At 40.5% G+C, this 23,110-nt stretch overlaps 2 protein-coding genes across 3 annotated transcripts in view; one reads left to right on the top strand and one right to left on the bottom strand.

The window, feature by feature from the left end:
* Positions 1-23,110, bottom strand: part of RALGPS2 (Ral GEF with PH domain and SH3 binding motif 2) — a 142,828-nt gene that overhangs the window by 50,328 nt on the left and 69,390 nt on the right. The window lies entirely within an intron of this gene.
* ANGPTL1 (angiopoietin like 1) overlaps positions 1-23,110 on the top strand; it is a 33,340-nt gene that overhangs the window by 8,695 nt on the left and 1,535 nt on the right. The window contains exons 2-4 of the mRNA XM_063134340.1: positions 5,438-6,271; positions 15,695-15,888; positions 16,867-17,137. Of these exons, the coding sequence (XP_062990410.1) occupies positions 5,449-6,271; positions 15,695-15,888; positions 16,867-17,137 (1,288 nt within the window). The 5' untranslated portion in view covers positions 5,438-5,448. The remainder of the gene's footprint in view (positions 1-5,437; positions 6,272-15,694; positions 15,889-16,866; positions 17,138-23,110) is intronic.

The raw sequence follows: 23,110 nt of genomic DNA, 5'->3' as shown, positions 1-23,110 counted from the left end.
TCTTGGACTGGAAACAGGTGTGGAGGGTAGCAATAAGAATAAAGGGCGGTAAGAGGGGTGGCTGATGGCCATGGTAGTGGTATGGGTGGCAGAGAGGAAGAAAGAAACTCAGCAGGAGGAACACGATTGAAAGAGAAAAGATGTGCTAATCTAATTTTTATAGCAAACTAACATAAATTTGTTAGTATATGCATATGGATTGCAGAATACAATAATAATACTTTTTACTGATCATCTTTATAGTAGTTCAGTGAAAGAAATATTACTGTTTCCATCAAGTTTCAGTATGGGCTGACATGCTTCGTCATATTGTACTTGTATGTACAGATCTATGTTGTTCTCTTAGGTACCTGGTTAAACCCTTAGGCCATCTTTGGAGACTCTCCTCTGGGTACCCCCATCAAAGGAGGCTAGGCAGGTGGCTCCAAGAGAGAGACATTTCAGTTGTGGCACCCTACTTATGGAATGCCCTCCCCAAACACTGTCTACAATTATTTTCAGCGTCAGCCAAAGGCTTTTCTTTTCTCACAGGCACTTTAGAGTCACAATTCTAGACTTTTATGACTGTTCTTATATATCTTTATCTTTCTTCTGCTGTTCATTGTTTTCTATTGTATTTTAGTCTTTCAAATGTTGCATTATCTATTTTAACTGTCTGTGTTGCATTTTAGTCTTTTAACTATTTGCAATCCTCCCACTGAACAATTGTTATAGGATGGGATAAAGATCTAATAATAAATATTGCATATGATAGTCTACACAGCAAATTTTGTGTAAAAGTAATTTCAAATGATAAGATCTTTACAGATGAAGGTCTTCCTATAACATTCTCTATCACGCTTAACAATATAAAAAAGAGGTTATATTGATAATTTTCATAGCTTTTTTTCTTGGTGTGGTGGACATTTCCTATTAAATGTTCTGGTTGGGAAACACCACTAGAAAATAACAAATATTACTAACTTTGGTTCCATATTTACAATGAAGAAGGGGCGGAGGGGGGAAGAGGAATAAAAGGCATATGTTTGGAAACAACACTCCAGGCAAAAAAAAATAACAAAAGCTACCTATACCTGCCCTTTACGTTACCTAAGCATAGGTCTTCTGATTTTGATTTAAAAACCTATATACAAATACGACCATCCAAGTTAGAGCTGGAAGGGGAGGACAACTGTCGAAGGAAGTTAAAACATCCATAGGGGTTAGACAGGGTTGCCTATTAGCACCTATCCTGTTTAATATATACGTAAATGATATTGTTGGTTATCTGTCTGGTAATTCAAACTTTCCTGTAGCCGTTGGTTCGAGAAAACTGAACATACTGATGTATGCGGATGATATGGTGTTATTATCACAAAATTTAATAGGAATGAGAAGAATGCTTAAAGCTTTTGGGGAGGCCTGCAGGAAGGAACATCTGTGTATAAACTATTTAAAAACTAAAGTAATGGTATTCGGAGCTCGCCCCCCTAAACATAAATGGATGCTAAACGGTCATTCTCTGGAACAAACCATCCAATTTAATTACTTAGGTATCTGCTTTAAGCAAAATGGCTTGTGGTCCAGTCATTTGGTGGCAACAAAGCTGAAAGCACAAAAATCAACGCATACCGTGTTAAGATTTGCTAAGGTTAGAGGTGGTCAGCTGGTAGCTCCGGCTAGTAGAGTATTTATAGAGAAAGTGGTACCCCAAATAACATACGGTGCTGAAATATGGGGGGCACGAATGTACGCTCACTTGAGGTTGTCCAAAATAACTTCTTAAGGACACTGCTAGGTCTCCCACCAGGAATTCCCACCTGCTATTCAAGGGTGGAACTTGGGGTATTGCCTATAGCATACTATATTTAGAAGACTATGTTTTTCTATTATCTTAGAATACAACATCCGATAAACAAATTAGTAAGCCTCTGTGTAAATGAAGAGAGAATTTCTCCCTTCAGAAATAACTGGATAGACCGATGCGAAATCAGACTAAGAAACTTTGGCCTCGATCCTAAAGTAATTTCAGGTGGAGACGTACAACATCAACGTGATGCAATAAGACAAGCACTGCAGAGCTATTTTTGTAAAATAGACATGGCTGCAATTAAAGTCTCTAGATTTTCCGATAGCTTTCGGCTCATAAAATTAACCCATAAAGAAGAAAAATATCTGACAGAAATTACCAACCCTGGCCTTCACAAAGCGCTTACCAGCCTGTGATTCCAGACAATGCCATCCAACTTTAGAGAGGGGAGATTCAAAAACATCCCTAGAGAACAACGTTTATGGATTTGTGGTGACCAAGCAGTAGAGGATACAGTTCATTATGTTCTATACTGTAAACTATACAACACCCCTAGGGATAAACATCTAGCGAGAGTTCTGGCTTCAATTACTCATTATACAGATCTGGATAAAATTGGCTACCTATTTACAAACATTGCGAAATCCATCTTGTTAAACCTGGCTTGCTTTGCAGTGAAAGCAGTAAAAATTAGAAAAGACTTAGTGTCCCCTGATGATAACTAAGATTGCTGGTAAAAATCCCAGCACTTTATATGATGTTTTATATGTAAAAGTTCAATATTTGAAGTTTAATACAATGCTGTAATGTAATGTAATGTAATGTTTGTATATCATGACTCTTGTATCTGGCTAAAACCCATGCTGGGTTGCCTTAATAAAATTTGAACTATCCAGGAAGATACCAATCAAATGTAGCAAAGGCCACTACGTGGTCCAAGAGAACACGCACAGTTCCCTCACCCCCGTCTTTCTCTCAGCACAGGTCATTTCATAAGGCCAAGTGCGAAAGCACAACCTGAGGCCTCAACAGCTTAAATTCCTCCAGTAGTGGTATTCTGGACACCACTACTGGAGTTGCACAAACTCTGGAGACTTAAAATTGTTAGTATCTGTCAGAACTTATCTACATAGCGCGAAACACTCAAACTTATCACAGCGTGCCACCGAAGCTACAACCGAATGTCTCTGTACCAGGTCCCTTACTGCCCCGGAAAGCCTAACTGGACACCACTATGAATCCTTCTTTGCCACCCTCACTGCCACAGAATAAGCCCCATATAAGCTCTAACCAGCGTTCAAATGGATTTGGCATGGGTTTTTATTTTATTTTAGAGAAACAGCAATCAAAAACAGCACAAAAAGTAACAAAATACAGTATTATTTCAGCAGATTCCTTACTTCAATGTTTGGCTAAACCAGCAGAAAGGCAAGATATAAATACAAACAGGACAAGGCCCAATATTAAGATGACCATATGAAAAGGAGGACAGGGCTCCTGTATCTTTAACAGTTGCATAGAAAAGGGTATATCAGCAGGTGTCATTTGTATATATGGGGAACCTGGTGAAACTCCCTCTTCATCACAACAGTTAAAGGTGCAGGAGCTACACTAGAGTGACCAGATTTAAAAGAGGGCAGGGCACCTGCAGCTTTAACTGGTGTGATGAAGAGGAAATTTCACCAGGTTCTCCATATATACAAATGATACCTGCTGAGATTCCCTTTTCAATACAACTGTTAAAGATACAGGAGCCCTGTCCTCCTTTTCATATGGTCACCCTACCCAATATGTGATCAAGAGAGTTTCAAACCCAAAAGCAATATGAAAGACCAAGACTGAAGACAAAAACCCAAGGGGGAAAACCCCTCTAATCCTCCTTGTTTTATTTACAAAAGGTTTGACAAATGTGAGGTGACCTCCTTAGCCAATCACCAGCTGGCTGGATAGTTTCTTCAGGCTTTTGGAAGGGAGGGGGTAGAAAATTCTCACAGAAGCCCAGCTGAAATCATTCAGTTTAATTTGGCAAGTGCTCTGCTGTGGCCTTGAAATCAGATCAACATGAGATAACTCATGCAGGTAGCTTAACAAGTGGATGCAAGTCCATTTCCACAAAAATGAAGTTATTACAGGCAGCTGAATCTCAAAAAGAAAATGGATTTCTTGACATAGATCATTAAAGTATGGGAGGTGGCAAAAGGTTCAACATTAGTATGCTGTGTGTAACAAAAAGAATCTGCCAATACGAATGATAATTTTCAGCTTTACTGGTCTGCTTTTATTTCATATTATGAATGGCAAGAAAGAATCTAAGATATTTCTCTTCTTTAATCTGTATAAAGTATGTGAGCAGTCTTCATTTAATTCTTGTAGTAATTAATTTATTACTGTTTATGTAGATATACCATCTGGTATTTTTCTGAGGAAATTGCTAAACTAAAATTGTTGTTTAAAGGAGTTGGATGGAGAGTGGAGGCTGGGAGAAGAAGGGTTGCTATGGAAAAATATTTTTCAGTTTCACATATTACTGTGGCCCATATAACCACAGGGGGAAGTGCGGTACCATTTGACACCAGGTAATCAGTTAAAGCTCATCTGACACTATGGGATCCTTTGAATTATGCATGTGGAATTTGAAGGTGGTACAAGAGACACAAAATTTCACAAAATGCTAAACATTTGATCAACAGTATCTTCCAGAAGGCAAGTCTCCACTATGATCTCAAAGGAAGCCAAATTAGAGCCTCTTTGTTTATAACATTTAAAGAAAGAAATAAAAAGATCAGAACCAGTGAGAAGATATTATTCATGGAAATGACATTAGTATTCTATTTGAAAATAAAAATGGACAGAGCAATACCTAATACCCCTCAGTTATTATAGCTTACCTGAAATCATACTTGCCATATTGGCATTCTTTCATTTGTAAAACTAAACTGTTTATTTAAATTTATAATGTGGTCTTTTCTACTGCTACTGCTAAGTCTCCTGGTATAGCAGGTTCCAAGCAGCTGGGCATGCTTTATATACAGTTAACTCAAAGTAGTTAGCCATGCCAGCCTTGCAAATAGGGCCATAAAAGTTACTAGCCTACAATGCCTGGCCATCTACACATATATGATACTCAGGATCCCTTCACACATACATCCTGCTGTATGGGCGCCAATTCAGTGTGGTGACACCTCATGATGCAGGGGTAATGCACAAGAACAAAACAACCAAAATGGATGGAGCTGATTGTGTGGGTCTTTCCCAGGAAATTGCCTCATGCACACATATCATCATGCTACTCACACATTTAGCCCATTTTGAAGTGGATCCCACACTGTAGACTGAAAATCTGGAAAGCCTCCCTGCCTGATCGCCTAGAGGTAATTCAGGTTTGCTGCAGGTGACTAGAAGCAGATTAATATCTACAAGTTTTGCCAGTTGTAATCTGCATGCCATCCACCACTCCAGGACCAAGTACAACATGATTTGCTAGTATGTGAACCGCCCAGAGAGCTCCAGCTATTGGGCAGTATAGAAATGTAATAAATAAATAATTAAATAATTTTGTGCTAATCTTCCTCCTATCATTGATGGATTGATAGTGTTTTTTTTAATAAAGTGCCTTAACAATAGTTATTTTTATTTCCCCCCATTTAGATTACTTGAAAATGAGGACATTCTCATGGATTCTGAGTTTGCTGTTACTATTATTATCCAATGGACATTACATGGAACAGTCTAAACTCAATAAAAACTCTCCTAGACGATACCCACGTTCCACAGAAGCAGGGAAGGAAGGGAAAAAGTGTGGCTACACATTCATTGTCCCTGAACAAAAAATAACTGGACCAATTTGCGTCAATACCAGAGGCCCAGGTCCAGAGAACAAAAAAGATGAAATTACTAGGATGGACATTGAGAATATGAAGGATGTATTATCCAAACAAAAACGAGAGATTGATCTTTTGCAATTAGTGGTGGATGTGGATGGGAATATAGTAAATGAAGTAAAACTGCTGAGAAAAGAGAGTCGTAACATGAATTCCCGGGTTACTCAACTATATATGCAGCTCCTGCATGAGATAATACGCAAACGGGACAATTCACTTGAGCTTTCCCAGCTGGAAAATAAAATCCTCAATGTCACAACTGAAATGTTGAAGATGACATCAAGGTACAGAGAGCTTGAAGTAAAATATGCAGCACTAACTGATCTTGTTAATAATCAATCAGTCATCATCTCATTGTTGGAAGAACAATGTCTCAGAATATTCTCACGGCAGGACACACATGGTTCTCCACCTTTAGTTCCAGTAGTACCTCATCACATTCCTAACAGCCAACACTACACTCCAGGACTCCTAGGAAGTAATGAAATTCAGAGAGATCCAAGCTATCCTAGAGACAGAGATGTAAGGCCACCTCCTGATCCAGCTACTTCTCCTACAAAAAGCCCTTTCAAGATTCCACCATTAACTTTAATCAATGAAGGTAAGACATTTACTATGTTTCTAGAATAACATCTATTTTTTTATTATTTCTTGAGATTATATGAAAATATCTAGCCAGTAAAAGTGGACAAAACACAAACCAAAATGCTGTCTGCTCTTGCCCTCTCATGTTGAGATATTCCAAAAGCCTCTGTCTCATATAGTAGTTGCTTTTTGGTAGGGTTGACCAACCAAAACATCAATAATGCGGCACTGAGCAACTTATACGGAAGTGTATAAACTGCATTCTGTCCCAAGAGACTAGAGGTAGGCAACATTTGGGCTGTGGGAATACATTTGGCAATTTGAGAAACTGACCCAGGGACCACCACAAAATGGATTCTATGTGTGGCAAAGGACAAGTAACCTGCCCAAAGTCTGAGTACAAGGCAGAGCTGAGATCTGAGCTCTAACACACTAAACAATTCCTTTTGAACCTACAGTTTTCAGCACCAACAGAAATCTATTTCACAGCAATCTCACATGACAGTAAAAAACATGTTAATTAAAAAAAGTGGAAGGCGGTAGGGCAGCTAGGTGGGTGCCAAGACAAGTGCCTGCAGGCACGTTTGTACCCATGGGCCCCGTGTTGCTTATTCTTGCAATTGGCTTACATTTTACTATGGTGCTTCTTAAAGGAATTAATAAGGGCTATTCTCCCATCCCATTTGCAATTATTTTCCATCTGCACCTTGGGCAATGTATGCCCCACTATTGAGACCCCTTCCTCATACTTGTAGTAAGATATATTTATATCTTAAATATAAGAGGCCACCAGCGAGGGAGGAAGCAGCAGCCAGGCACCTCTCCACCGTGCCTGGGTCCAGCTCCAGCTCAGAGCCCCCTCCCTCCTGCTAAAAACTGTCACTGCAGAGGCCACCAGTGAGGGAGGAAGCAGCAGCCAGGCACCTCTCCACCATGCCTGGGTCCAGCTCCAGCTCAGAGCCCCCTCCCTCCTGCTACCAACTGTCTCTGGAGAGGCCACCAGTGAGGGAGGAAGCAGCAGCCAGGCACCTCTTCCCCGTGCCTGGGTCCAGCTCCAGCTGAGAGCCCCCTCCCTCCTGCTGTCATCTGTAACTGCTGAACTTTACAACTAAGATTATAGTGCCTGAATTTGCTTTCCTTTTCCCCCTCCTCCCTCCCAATCCCCTTTCCTTTCGTGTCATGTCTTTTAGATTGTAAGCCTGTGGGCAGGGACTGTCAAGGCAGGGACTCCTACAGAAAGTGGTGGAAGGAACTAGAGGATCGGCAATCCTTGACTTGTTATTGACCAATAGGGATGACTTAGTGGATAAAGTGGCAGTTACGGGAACTCTGGGGGAAAGTGACCACGTCATACTTGAATTCTTGATTATGAAGGAGACAAAAGTCGAGCGTAGCCATACACGTACTCTGGATTTTAGGAAAGCTGATTTTAATAAACTCAGAACTATAATAAGTAAGGTCCCGTGGCAAGGGAGCCTAAAGAGAAAAGGAGTGCAGGATGGGTGGGAGTATCTAAAAAATGAAATTTTAAAGGCACAGTTACAAACAATTCCAACAAGGAGAAAAGATAGAAGACAACAGAGGAAACCAATGTGGCTCCACAAAAAGCTTATTGATGAACTGAAAACAAAAAGGGATACATATAGGAAGTGGAAGGAAGGCCAGGCTACAAAAGAAGAGTACAGACAAGTGGCGCAGAAGTGCCGAAATGGCGTCAGGAAGGCTAAAGCTGTGAATGAGCTGAGATTAGCGAGGGATGCTAAAAGCAATAAAAAGGCTTTCTTCAGATACGTGAGTAGTAAAAGACAGAGGAAAGAAATGGTGGTTCAGCTGCTTAATGAGGATGGCAAATTGATAACAGATGACGAAGAAAAGGCTGAAGTGCTCAATTCCTACTTTGCCTCGGTCTTCTCCCAAAAGCGGGTCTATGACCCCCCTGGAAAAAGTGAAGCAGAAGTTGAGGGGGCAGGATTGCAGTTTGAGATTGATAAACAAATGGTCAAAGAACACCTAATTTCCTTGAATGAGTTCAAATCTCCAGGGCCCGATGAACTGCATCCAAGAGTAATGAAGGAGCTAGCGGAAGAACTCTCAGAACCTTTGTCTATTATCTTTGCAAAATCATGGAAGACGGGTGAGGTGCCGGATGACTGGAGGAGGGCTAACGTTGTCCCTATCTTCAAAAAGGGCAAAAAGGAGGAACCTGGGAACTACAGACCAGTCAGTCTGACATCCATCCCTGGGAAAATTCTGGAGCAGATTATAAAGAAGTCAATCTGTAAACACCTTGAAACCAATGCAGTGATTACTAGAAGCCAACATGGATTTGTCAGGAACAAATCCTGTCAGACTAATTTGATCTCATTTTTTGATAGGATAACCTCCCTTGTGGACTGTGGGAATGCTGTGGACGTCATATATCTTGACTTCAGCAAAGCTTTTGACAACGTACCACATGACATTCTGATTAACAAACTAGCTAAAAGTGGGCTAGATGGAACAACTATTAGGTGGATCCACAGTTGGCTACAGAATCGGACTCAAAGAGTACTTATCAATGGAACCTTCTCAAACTGGGGAGAGGCAACGAGTGGGGTGCCGCAGGGCTCAGTCCTGGGCCCAGTGCTCTTCAACATTTTTATTAATGATTTGGACGAGGAGGTGCAAGGAACGCTGATCAAATTTGCAGATGACACAAAATTGGGTGGGATAGCTAATACCCTGGAAGACAGAAACAAACTTCAAAGTGATCTTGATAGGCTGGAGTGCTGGGCTGAAAACAACAGAATGAAATTTAATAGGGATAAATGCCAAGTTCTACATTTAGGGAATAGAAACCAAATGCACAGTTACAAGATGGGGGACACTTGGCTCAGCAATACTACAAACGAGAAAGATCTTGGAATTGTTGTAGATCACAAGCTGAATATGAGCCAACAGTGCGATATGGCTGCAAGAAAGGCAAATGCTATTTTGGGCTGCATTAATAGAAGTATAGCTTCCAAATCACGTGAGGTACTGGTTCCTCTCTATTCGGCCCTGGTTAGGCCTCATCTAGAGTATTGCGTCCAGTTCTGGGCTCCACAATTCAAGAAGGATGCAGACAAGCTGGAGCGTGTTCAGAAGAGGGCAACCAGGATGATCAGAGGTCTAGAAACAAAGCCCTATGAAGAGAGACTGAAAGAACTGGGCATGTTTAGCCTGGAGAAGAGAAGATTGAGGGGAGACATGATAGCACTCTTCAAATACTTAAAAGGTTGTCACACAGAGGAGGGCCAGGATCACTTCTTGATCCTCCCAGAGTGCAGGACACGGAATAACGGGCTCAAGTTAAAGGAAGCCAGATTCCAGCTGGACATCAGGAAAAACTTCCTGACTGTTAGAGCAGTGCGACAATGGAATCAGCTACCTAGGGAGGTTGTGGGCTCTCCCACACTAGAGGCATTCAAGAGGCAGCTGGACAACCATCTGTCAGGGATGCTTTAGGGTGGATTCCTGCATTGAGCAGGGGGTTGGACTCGATGGCCTTGTAGGCCCCTTCCAACTCTGCTATTCTATGATTCTATGATTCTATGATTCTAAGAAAAACTTTTGTAAGCCGCCATGAGAGCCTTTTTTGGCTGAATAGCGGCATAAAAATCCTTAAATAAATAAATAAATAAATAAATATACAAAGAATGTTCCTCAGGGCTGCAAGCCTCTGTAAAGGTTGAATCTAGGAAATATTGCTGATGGCAATACTTTTTTCTAAAACCTTAAAGGGTTAGTTTATTTTAAGGACAACAAATTATCTAAACAATTAATAGTTGCCCAAATAAAACTGTCAGCTATTTATGGAAACCAAACATTTCTGCAGCTGATACAGCTGTAAGGTCACCAGAATTAAGGGAGAACTGAAACTGAGTTTAGTATTTTTGCTTTTGTTTGATATGTACCTAGCTACTGCAATATTTTAAGGGTTTGTAAGGGATTATGGTCTGTGGATGTTTTGCTAATGATGCCTGCCAATAAAGAAATAGTCTATATATTACTGGGAGGGCAGATGAATGCAAGATTATTGTTGTTAATAATCCTACTTCATTCAGCACATTCTTGGTAACAATTTACTAGCAACCATGAAGTATAACCTCGGGATTGCAAGAACTTCAGAAAATGTCCACAAATGTTACAATTTATAATGCATCTGGAAGAAATTTCATGGGCTTTTTAACAGCCTACACATTCTTATCTACCATTCTTCTGTCCGTGAAATCATTTCTTCTTGAATGTTGTATTCTTGTCCAGTGAAATGCCTAGCTTTGTATTTTGTCACAGCTGGTGAATCTGACTAGCATTCAAAGGAACACAATCTAGTCAAAATAAACAGCTGCTCATACAAAGAGACTATTTCAGTAGAGGCCTGGGGAAATAGTATGATACACTACAAATGAAATACTAGATGTCAATAAACTTAATTGTTTGTGTTATATGTAGTAGAAATGGAACAGGGCTAATTGTTAAAGTTATTATGATGTCTAGATATACAGCAACAAAGCAACACTTGTGCCATGTGTCCCCACAGTGTTGGGAACACTTGTCTCCTTCACACTTTTCAGGTGTACCATGGCAAACATCAGTGAACGGTGCCTGCTGCATAAAATGTGAATTGGATCTAAGTGTGACAAATGAAATCAGGTACAAAACACCAAAGGGATCAGAGTTACAACAAAATCCTATGCATATTTAATCACAAGTAGGTCCCACTATGTTTGATGGGATTTACTCCCAGGTGAGTGTGGACGGAATTGTAGCCTTAGTAATGTACCTATCCATTTTATCGGGTAATGGCATAAAAATGAAATCTAATATGCAATATGCATTTGACGTTTACTGAAATGGAGGGAAGGCATGAGACACAGTATATAGGTATTAGGCATCTGCTATATACATCTCAGTTAATACATGTATAGCTAAGTAGCTAAAATAGCTTTACAAAAATTAAATAATAAACATTATTAACAAGCAGCTTGAAAGACTGAAGAAACCTTGACTTGCAAGAGCAGGACTTCACTTTAGCATGAACCTTAAGCCTGAGCACTCCTCCCTTCTGGTTAATTTAAACCAAATTTCCCTGTTATATCTGAAATGGGAAACTGTGGTTTAATCTTAGGCTCCAAACTTAGGAGCAGCCATTATAAGGGGAGGAGGAGAGAGTCAAAGGGGAAGCATGCATGAAGTATTTATTTAAATATTTATATATCACTTACCATTATGAAATATCTAAGTAGTGCACAAATTAAACATTTAAAACACAATAAAACAATAAAATATAAACCCAGTGCAATACTTTGGCTGGTAATGTACCAAGCTAAAATCATTCTTCTAGGAAGGCTTAAGTAAATAGAAGCATGAGCCAAAATCCCAATATTGTTCAGGCACACCTAATATCCATGGGAAGCTATTATGGCGCTTCTACACTAAAAGCCCTGCTCCAACTAGTAGCAAGCAAAGTGAATCTTAGGAGCATGTGGTACTACCAAGAGGGCTTCTATAAATGACTGCATTGATCAGGCAGGAACATAGGGGGTCAAACAGTCCCTGATACCAAGTTATTTAGAGAATTAAACACTAACAACAAAAGTTGGTCTGGTAGCAACCAGTGCAGTTCCTTCTGCAAAGGTGTCACATGCTCACCCCAGATGTCACATGCTGACCCATCAACAGATGTGCCACTTCATTCTATACCAGTTGTAGCTTCCAGACATACCCGTCCGGGCAACCGTAGACAGAATGCATTGTAGTAATCCAATCTCAACATTAGGAATGCCTGGACCTGATACTGCATCAGGATAATCTGTAACATTCCATTACAAACATTTAGTTAATTCACTTAGGGCACGATCCTATGGGATCTGCCCCTGATACTCAGACCCCAAATTCAGAGACTTACATGTATTCAGTGCAGAGCAGGAGGTGCAGTAGAGATGATTATCACCTCCGCCACACCTCCCACTCTGCCTTTTAGCTCGACAGGCTTCCCCCCCTCCCCATGTAGTTGAGGTACTGAGGAGGCTGGAGAGGAAGGAAGCTGGAGAGACCTCAAACAGCGTGAGCTGGCCTTTCCAGTTCCATCCTCTCCCTGCCCATGGGAACACCCCCTTTACCTTTTCTCAAAGATCCAGTTGGGTCCTTGGAGAGGCAGCCAGCATGGTTTTCTCTGCGGTGGCTATGATGGGGGGGGGGGGGGAGCTTGGATTCCTGGGTCCAAGGTCAGAGCACTGTCTCTGACCTCGTATCTAGGAATCCGAAATATCCTATGGCCCTCCAGATTCTGTCTAAGGGCATTAGGATTGCTCCCTCTGTCATTCCAATCTGAAACCTGTTAAGTGACCATCATAATGAGAAGTAACCATACCAATATCAGTAATGTTAATGTCATGCTTATTTTGTGAACTCAAGGTTTCTTTGAATACAGTTGTTGTTGTTTATTCGTTCAGTCGCTTCCGACGCTTCGTGACTTCATGGACCAGCCCACACCAGAGCTTTCTGTCGGCCGTTGCCACCCCTAGCTCCCCCAAGGTCAAGTCTGTCACCTCCAGAATATCATCCATCCATCTTGCCCTTGGTCGGCCCCTCTTCCTTTTGCCTTCCACTTTCCCTAGCATCAGCCTCTTCTCCAGGGTATCCTGTCTTCTCATTATGTGGCCAAAGTACTTCAGTTTTGCCTTTAATACCATTCCCTCAAGTGAGCAGTCTGCCTTTATTTCCTGGAGTATGGACTGGTTTGATCTTCTTGCAGTCCAAGGCACTCTCAGAATTTTCCTCCAACACCACAGTTCAAAAGCATCTATCTTCCTTCGCATACAGCAAACAGCTAATAATGCATACAACGTTTTAAACTTACTGAGGATAGGAGCTGCAGGAATTGCTGTTACTTGGTAAAAAAAATGATATTCATGGAATAGTTTCAGTCAATATAATAGTTTAACAAAATGATTTAAACATCTAGCATTCTAAATTAAGTAGACTGATGCATTTTCTAAATATTTCAAACAAAGTTGCACCAAAATCCTAAATCTTGCAGCAGATTTTAGCCTACTTGCATGTTTTCTCTAGAGGTACAACATCCCCATGATCAGAAAAGTGCACATAAGCCCTTTCAAGAAGGGATATGGGGGAGAGAAAAAGTTTTTCATGCACCTGAGAAAGCCATTACTTGATCTTTGCTGACTAACAACATCTATCAGCGGTTACTAAATACTGTCTAGGTGACAACGTTTCAGGACTAGATTGGTGGGAAGAGCCCAGCTGATGTACAGGCCTTGAATTGCAAAAATTATTAGAAGCTTAAAAACAAGGAGCACCTCTCTTAAAACAATATAGGATGTCTTATTATGAAATGCAAATGCCAAATGTTAATGATAAATAACCAAGAATGTTAACATGTAAATAAGTAAGACAGAAGCAGATTCACAATAAATTCTGAGTAACTGGCATAAAGACAGTTGTCAAGATGCAAAGAGAGAATGCTGAGTTAAAGCTCTATCATTTGAGTCAAGGAGTCATTTGAGTAATGAACAGGTGTGAGCCTATTATTCCAGATCAAAAGTGTACTTCACATTTTCTCTTATTAATCAATGAGCAAAAAATATTGTGTGAGGTATACACATCAAAAAGCTTTATATACAGATGCCTAAATAAAATTATAGACAGGTTTAATTAGCACATTTTAAATAAGAGTTATCTTCTCAAAGGATTGATCACGTCTAGCCTAAAAGATGTATATATAAGCTTTTTTGTATGTGTTAATGTTTTAGAAATATTTAGTAAGAATAAGATAATTAAGATGGTGAGCCCTCATTTATGGGACAGTAAATAATATTAGCTACGAAGTAATCTTTGCACAGAAATGTATAAAGTAGTATTTGGTGATTTTGGAATGAGAGAGCTGCTTATTAGAAGCTCATCAGGACTGTGTCAGTTAAAAAGCTTATACAGAATTGAATGGGAAACATGGCACTTAGAATGAGATCTAGAGCTCAATCACACCAGCGTTTTAATGCACTCTTGACATGCCTGGTGTCAGGTTTTGCAGCATGGCACTCACATGACATCATACCCTGCTTCTTTTAGTCATTTGCGATAACATCACTGTTCCGTTCCCGTGTAATTTCCTTTTCGATGCTATTTCATATCATCCCAATTTTTCTGCTGTGTGTGTGTGTGTGTGTGGGTGGGTGGGTAGGGTGGTATTGCTGATGAAAGCAGAGGGCAGGGTGGTTCTTCTCCAGGATACCATTTCAATTTCCATTCCTCATAATTCTCCTTGAGAACGCCTGAAGGATCTTTGGTACAGAGTTCGCTGAGTCAGTCCATTGTTCTTTCGTTCCTCCAACTTGGTTTATAAGGATCTTAGAGAAAGCATTGTGTGTTCTTTTTCTCCCCCCTCCCACTTTCTCCTAAGTTTTACAGTGCAACAATACTTCCTTGAAACGAGGATAGGTAGACCAGTCTGAGGACATGCAAGGGGTTGACTTTCCCTAATCCCTTAAGTATACCATTGCATAATCACACCATTTCAGCCTACCAGAATTGCATTGAATTGGATTTGTAAAGAAATTAAAAAATAAAACAAGGGGAAATAAGAATTAGAGCAGGGAAGGAACCCACATGTCCATCTCAAAGTTTCTCCCAGCCACAACAAGCAATGAACTACAAGGGGAAGGAAAAGGGAGGAGACAGGGCAGTATGTTAGCGATGCAAGCCTGCACAGGTAAAGGATGCAGGTGCTGAAATCGCGCAACAACGCACACAAGTGAAAGTGATCAGCACTTGACGCGCTGTCAAAACGGAGGTGGATAGTGCAGGGACAACCCGAGGAAAAAATTGGTGTGATGGAACTCCTAGTTCTAATAGCTTAAAAAGGAGTCTAAATAGCTTAAAAAGTCTAAACACAATATAGCAAATTCTATTTCCCATTAAGCTATTACAAACTAAGAATCTTTAGTCATGTTCTGTTTAACAACAAAAAATGTTTTTATTTTATTATATTTACGCTATATTTTGATGTGATGTTACAAGTATAATTCTAATAAAAATGGATCAAAGTTTTTTCTTTAACTAATTCTTACTGAATCCACATAAAATAGTTTTTAGTATATGCTTTGTTTGAAGAATATTGATCCGTTATAAGTAGTTAACTGGTACTGAAGCAATAATTTGAAAACATTCAGCAAAGGACAAATCCATAACATTAGAACAGTCTGAAAAGGTTGGTCCTGTTAACTCTTAGTTTTCAAGTTCTAGCATTAGCAAAAATAAACCATGCTGTTCACAAAACAGAGAATAGCATTTGATATTAGTTCATCTTTACTCATGTCAATAAAATGAAGTTTTATTCTACCAATGCATACATCACAAAACTCCAATGTATTTTTTAATGTCAAATTGTTTTCACAAGGCCCATTCAAAGACTGTCAACAAGCCAAACAAGCTGGCTATTCCAGCAGCGGGATTTATATGATCAAGCCTGAAAACAGCAATGGGCCAGTGCAGTTATGGTGTGAGAACAGCCTTGATCCTGGGGGTTGGACAGTTATACAAAAACGAACAGATGGTTCTGTGAACTTCTTCACAAACTGGGATAATTACAAGGTAACTTTCTAAGAAGAGGGTGGGTGGGAGGGGGGCAACACATTACAGTGTACTGTATATATATTCTCTACTCTGAATAATACATAGATTCAAAGTAAGATAATTGTAAAAACAGCTGCCCAATTAACTGGGGAACTTTTTGAGTTGATCAAAAGCTTTTAACCATTTAATTGGTTAATGGATTAAACATTCCAGCCCTACAAATAAGTAATAATCATTACCATTAAAAATAACTGAAAGCAGGCAAGAAGCAGCAAATTTTGTATTCTTATTATACCCTGGCATGTTCAAACAGAGTATTTGTGCTTGCCCTGCTTTCAACCCTGTATATTATTCAGATATGTAATATGCCAATGTGGGCTTAGTTTAAAACATGTGAAGCTTGCATATGTTGGATGCACTGAATAACTATTTCTAATCCCACTTGGCATGAAGGAGAGACTCTCTACATATGTGCCCTAATGGCAGAGTGCAAGACAAAATAAGAAATAGGACGGCTGCTGCTGAAAAAATACCCCGAGGTTCATTAGAGGGTGTGTCTCCCCCCCCCCCCTTAAACAAGCCATGTAACCCAGGTTTGGATGTTTTGATTGTGTGAACTGGGTCATTTGGTCGATCCAATCCTTGTAAAACATCTAGTACAGTAACTCACCCTGTGACTTAACATCATTTACACTATGAATTTCCCTGCCACCACTATCAATAACATAGGAAACAGTGCAAGTAAATATGCAGTTAATTTTGGGAGAACATAGAGTGAGGTGGGAGAACAAGAACTGTCTTGAAATGCTTAGGTGTGAGAAAAGCCTACCTGTGAATTTGCACAAAATGACTGTACTCAAATGTGAAGTATTAGTTGTAAATTTACCCCCAGAATTTAAAAGTGCTAAGGATATTTCTGTGGCATGCTAAATATGCATGAGCTTTCTAACTGTCAAGTGCAAGGCAATCTAATCAGAATTTTTTTCTTTTTAACAGAAAGGATTTGGAAATGTTGCTGGAGAATACTGGCTGGGACTGGAAACTATTTACTTGCTTTCCAATCAGGACAATTACAGACTTCTGATTGAACTAGAAGACTGGAGCAATAAAAAAGTATATGCAGAATACAGCAGTTTCCGATTGGAGCCAGAAAGCGAATTTTATCGATTGCGTTTAGGTACTTACCAGGGGAATGCTGGTGACTCCATGATATGGCATAATGGAAAACAATTTACAACACTGGACCGAGACAGGGATATGTACACAGGTAGGAAATACTACAGGTTACATTTCTATTGTCTCCTATTTCAAGTAAGGACTGAGAAAATAATTCTGACCAAGCACTGGAAAGTTTAGAACGCTTCATAAAATAAAATCCTAAAGAACAGCCTCAATTGGACAATGCAGGCTTGCACACAATATGGACAATGCAGGCTTGCACACAAACTATCTTCATGCCAGATGACCCATACATATGTGCAATTGACATGCTGCTTTTGGCAATGTTAAAACATGCTGAGAGCTAGCATTTACCATGCCAGAATAAATACTGGACCTCTAGGACTTGTTCTATCATGGGAAAGTACCCATTTTAATTATGTGAAGGCACCATGATAAAATCACTTTACTCTGTCCAGATTTAGTAAATTATTTGAGCTTTAAAGAGGACTGCAAATGCACAGGTTCCTGTTTGCTAACAATGTACAGAACTGTGCTTTATAACACTAACTGAATTGTTAGAATAGTTTTTTTTAATTATTAGTGATGTAAAATCATGAAGACTGATATAAAGCTACTTCAGCATTATACATTTAATATGCTGACCTCTATGTTTCTCCTTCCCTATTGCATTGTTAACATGTAATAATGATTCTACATGTACATACACAATTCCCGATAATTCCGAATTTCCCAATTCCACAATTCTTCTATAATAGGATAGAAGCTATATGGGAACTAACACATACCATGCCACATACCATGCCTGAACATCTAAGTGGCAGTGCTGAATGAAAGTATATGGCTTTGACCAGGTTGCAACCCTACACAGGCTAGGATGGCGACCCCGCTGTCGAATGCGACCAGCTATACACTCAGTGTCCAAAGTTCCGTTCTCCTTCAATAGAGGGACGAATAATAAAAGACAGTATTGGATAGCATTGTCTCTCATCTTGAGTAGGTCTGTCTGCTGGAAGATTAAAGAACCTGTTGGTTCCATAAAGCTTCCACTGACATAAAGAGATAAATCGTGGAGAAAGGTGGAAAGGAAAGCTCAGGTGATTAACTACAGATATGTCAGGTACCATATTTGTGTTAAAGGCTGCAGAGATAGCAGCCCCTGCAAAGAACCAATTATTTCAGGCACAGGCTGATTCTGAGACTGATAGGCATATGTAATACATTGTCAAATACATTTATTCACACTGGAAGTGGGCATTTTGTTTTCTTGAACAGTGGATTAGAAGCCAATACAGAAGGCTTCAGAACTTCTAAAACTTCAACTAATATAGATTTTGAAGGCATTTTCTAAGGGATGTAACATTGCTCCACCCTCCAACTATACATAATGTCCTCTCATAGAAGTTCCATACACCTATCTCAGCTCTTATCAAATGTGTATGGAGCTTCCATGAGGGGAGCATGTGTGCAATTGTTGGATGAAACAGCACTGCCTCCTTTAGAAAATGTTTCAAATAAAGATGAGACAGGGACATGTCCCTGGTATTCAAGAATGTTTACCTCTTGAAAGTGGAGCTTGTTCTAGACTAGAACAAGGTAGACTCTCCTTAATGGAGACATGGAAGGCAGGAAGACCCTTACATTTCCATTACAGGTTAAAAAACCTTCTAAGTCATTTCATAGATATGGTTGGTGGTATCTAGAAGAACATATATACAACTCTCTCAGAATGTTAGGAAGGAGCAGTATGGACATCTAGAATTATTCTAGGTCTGAGTAAGACAGGACCCAGGATCAGCAACTCCAGTTCTGTTGGAAGGTACCAAGTGGGAACAACAGTTCTAACAGATCCAAGACCTTTGCAGCTAATGAGGCCCCCAACCAATTACTTCTTCTCTGACCTTCTAGAGCACCCTGAAGTTGAGGGGTGGAAAGGAATGTGTAAAGTTGACCTATCAGCCACTTGGATATCAGTCACCTGTCTTTCCATGTCTTGCTGTGAAACCTAGTGAAGAATCTCTGTATTCTGTGGCAATAGGAAAGGGAAATAGGTATACCAGAAGGGATCAAAACTTCTTTGTAATGGGAAAATATTCTTTATGGAGGCATAATTTTCCCCAATCTGTGTTGTCTTTGCTGAGCATCCCTTGTGTTTTGCATTGAGGGACTTAAAATAGATTTGTCATTCCATCAGAAGACATGTTACCTGGAACAGGACTCAGGAACAGATTTCTAACTGTCAACATAGGATTTGGCTATGGTGTTGCTGCCCAAAATAAGGACTTGCTTACCCATTTATGTGTGAAGAAAAGGTAACAGGGACAGTCTTTTACACCGAGCAGTCAACTGCTAGCACTGAGTTCTCTTGCCTGCAAGGCTCACAACCATTCTGACATGAATCCATTTGGTTCCCTAAGGAAACCATTGCAAGCAAGTCCTGGCCTTCAGTACAGTCAAGACTCTCACAAACTATGGGGGAGCAAGAATAGGTGGGTAGTTCTTGAGAGCAATGTCCCCCTGATGGGAAATTATAAAGCAACTGTAAAGGCATGTAGTGATGGTGCCATGCTGGATCAGACCAAGGGTCCGTCTAGTCCAGTGGTTCTCAACCTTCCTAATGCCGCAACCCTTTAATACAGGTCCTCATGTTGTGGTGACCCCCAACCATAAAATTATTTTCGTTCTTCTCTACACAATCCATTGTCATGAGATGGTTTGCTAATGAAAATAATACATAACAATAGCTTTAATAATACAAAAGATGATACATGACATAGTTCAGTCAATACAGTTTCCTAAGACCATCGGAAATATGTGTTTTCCAATGGTCTTAGGCGACCCCTGTGAAAGGGTCATTTGACCCCCAAAGGGGTCCCGACCCACAGGTTGAGAACCGCTGGTCTAGTCCAACATTCTGTTCAAACGGTGGCCAACCAGTGACCAACAAAGCAGGACATGGTGCAACAGCACCCTCCCACCCATGTTTGCCAGCAACTGGTGCACACAGGCTTACTGCCTTGGATACTGGAGGTAGCATATAGCCATCAGGGCTAGTAGCCATTGATAGCCTTCTCCAGAAATTTATCCAACCCCCTTTTAAAGCCATCCAAATTGGTGGCCATCGCTACATTTTGTGGTAGAGAATTCCATAATTTAACTATGCGCTGTATGAAGAAGTACTTCCTTTTATTTATCCTGGATCTCCCACCACTGAGCTGCATGGAATGACCCTGAGTTCTAGTATTTTGAGGGAGGGAGAAAAATGTCTCCCTATCCACATTCTCCACACCATGCCTAATTTTGTACACCTCTATCATATCTCCCCTTAGCTTCCTTTTTTCCAAGCTAAACAGTCGCAGCTGTTGTAAACTTCCCTTATAGGGGAGATGCTCAAGCCCCTTAATCATTTTAGTTGCCCTTTTCTACACTTTTTCCAGCTCTCTATTTTTTTTTAGGTGTGGTGACCAGAACTGTACACAGTATTTTACATGCAGTCGCATCATATAAAGGCAGTGTGATACTGTCAGTTTTATTCTCAATTTCTTTTTATTCTAAATTGCCTAACATGGAGTTTGTCTTATTTATTTATTTTAAAAATTTATATCCCACCCTATATCATAAGATCTCAGGGTGGTGTACAAATAAAAGTATACAATATAAAACAGATCACCCCTGTCTACATGTTTGTTGACACTCTCAAAGAATTCTAGAAGACTAGTGAGACAGGACTTGCCTTTGTGGAAGCCATGTTGATTCTTTTTCAGCAGGACCTGCCCTTTTTGTATGCTTACTAATTTAGTCTTTAATAATGCTTTCAACCAATTTACCTGGAACGGATATCAAGCTAACTGGCCTGTAATTTCCCAGAACCACCCCCCCCCCCGATCCCTTTTTAAAAATTGGTGTTACATTGGCCATCTTCCAGTCCTCTGGTACAGAGGCTGAGCTTAGGGTCATGTTGCATATTTTTGTGAGAAGGTCCACAATTTCATACGCGAGTTCTTTGAGAATTCTAGGATGGTACCATACAGGACTGATTTATTTGTCAATAAGGTTGAGAACTTCATCTTTTGTCACCACTATTTGCCTCAGTTCCTCAGACTCCCTGAAAACATCAGTTCAGGCACAGGCATCTGTCCTGTATCTTCTGCAGTGAACACCGATGCAAAGAATACATTCAGCTTCTCTGCAATCTCCCTGTCCTCCTTTAGTACTCCCTTAACTCCATTGTCATCCAGCAGTCCAACTGCTTCCCTAGCTGGTTTCCTGCTTCTGATATATTTAAAGAATTCTTTATTGTTGGCCTTGATATTATAAGCGATGTGCTCTTCAAAATGCTTTTTTAGCATCACTTATTGTTTGCTTGCATTGCCTTTGTGCAAGCTTATGCTCCCTTTTATTTTCCTGATCAATACACGCTTCTAAAATAGCTTCCTTGACACTGCTTGTTAATCATACTACTGACCTCTTGGACTTGGTGCTATCTTTCCTAACATGTGGAACACATTTTAGTTGAGCTATTATTGTGCTTTTGAGTAAGCTCCATGCAGTTTGCAAGAATTTAACCCTCTTGATCCCCCCTTTCAACTCTTTTTTTCACCAGTTCCCTCAATTTAGAGAAGTTACCTCTTTTGAAGTCAAATGTGACTGTTGAACTTCCTGGGCTGTTTCCCACTTACGTATATATTGAATCTAATAGCACTGTGGTCACTGTTACCAATTGTTTCAACAATATTTACATCTCGTATTAGGACCTGGGAAATACCACTTAGGATTAAGTCCAGGGTTGCCTCCCCTGTGATCAGTTCCATGACCAACTGTTCTAGAGCAGTCATTTCGGACATCAAGAAATTTAACCGCTTTGCCATGCCTGGAATATGCATTTATCCAGTCAATGTGGGGATAATTGAAGTCCCCCATTATAACACTTCCTCGTTTGGAGGCCTCCCTGATTTCGTTTTCCATCTCAAGGTCACCCTGAGCATTTTGGTCTGGGGGACAACAGCACGTTCCTAGTACTAAATTAGTTTTGGGGGCCCGTATTGCCACCCACAGTACTTCTGTGGAAGAGTCTGCCCCATTTAGGTGCTCTAGTCTACTTGACACAATGCCCTCTTTGATATCCAGAGCAACACCACCCCCAGTATACCCTTCTCTATCCTTCCTGTAGAATCTGTATCCAGGGATAACCGTATCCCACTGGTTTTCTCCTTTCCACCAGGTTTCTGTATTACCCTCTATGTCCAGGTTCTCCTTTGAAACCAAACACTACAATTCTCCCATTTTTGCTTGGAGGCTTCTAGCATTTTCATAGAAACACGGTGGCCCTCCCCAGATGTCTCTGGCTTGTCCCTTTTTCACTGTTGCACTTTAGACTCTTTGATTATCCTGTCCTCATGGCCTATTTGCTCCCCTTCTACATTGGGACAATCAAAAACATTATCATATTCGTCTCCTTCAGATGATTTAACCCAAACCGGATGCTTCCTAACTCTTGTCAGCTTTCTCCCAGCTGCTCTGCCACCTTTTTTATGTTTAGCGCCAGCAGTCTGGTTCCATGTTGGTTTAAGTGCAGCCCATCCCTCTTGTACAGGCCTGGCTTGTCCCAAATATTCCCTAGTGCCTAACAAATCTGAACCCCTCCTCTCTGCAGCAACATCCATGCATTGGGACTTCTCAGCTGTGCCTGTCTAGCTGGCCCTGTGCATGGAATTGGTAGCATTTCATAGAAAGCCACCTTGGTGGTCCTGGATTTCAACCTCGTCCAGGATCATGGGGGGGGGGGGAATCAAGCCCACCCAATGAGACCCCTGCAACTTTATGGCCAAAGTGAGGTATGGGCATCTCACCTGGCATTAAGATTTCTCTCCAAGTGATGAAATGCAGTACTGGACTGGACAGAGTAAGCAGTTTGAATTATTGGGTATTGTTGCCCTAGTTTTGTTCAAGATTGTTCAAGGTAAAGGGAGATCTGAATTCCCAGGAGTCTGAGATGGGTTACTAGAGACACCACACATCTCATAAACACTCTTCAGGCCACTGCTTGTTTTGGTAGGCAAAT

This window comes from Elgaria multicarinata, chromosome 1 (genome assembly GCF_023053635.1).
Source record: "Elgaria multicarinata webbii isolate HBS135686 ecotype San Diego chromosome 1, rElgMul1.1.pri, whole genome shotgun sequence".
NCBI classification, from domain to species: domain Eukaryota; kingdom Metazoa; phylum Chordata; class Lepidosauria; order Squamata; family Anguidae; genus Elgaria; species Elgaria multicarinata.
The sequence above is the reverse complement of the archived record's forward strand: the minus strand, read 5'-3'. Positions and strand labels throughout refer to the sequence as shown.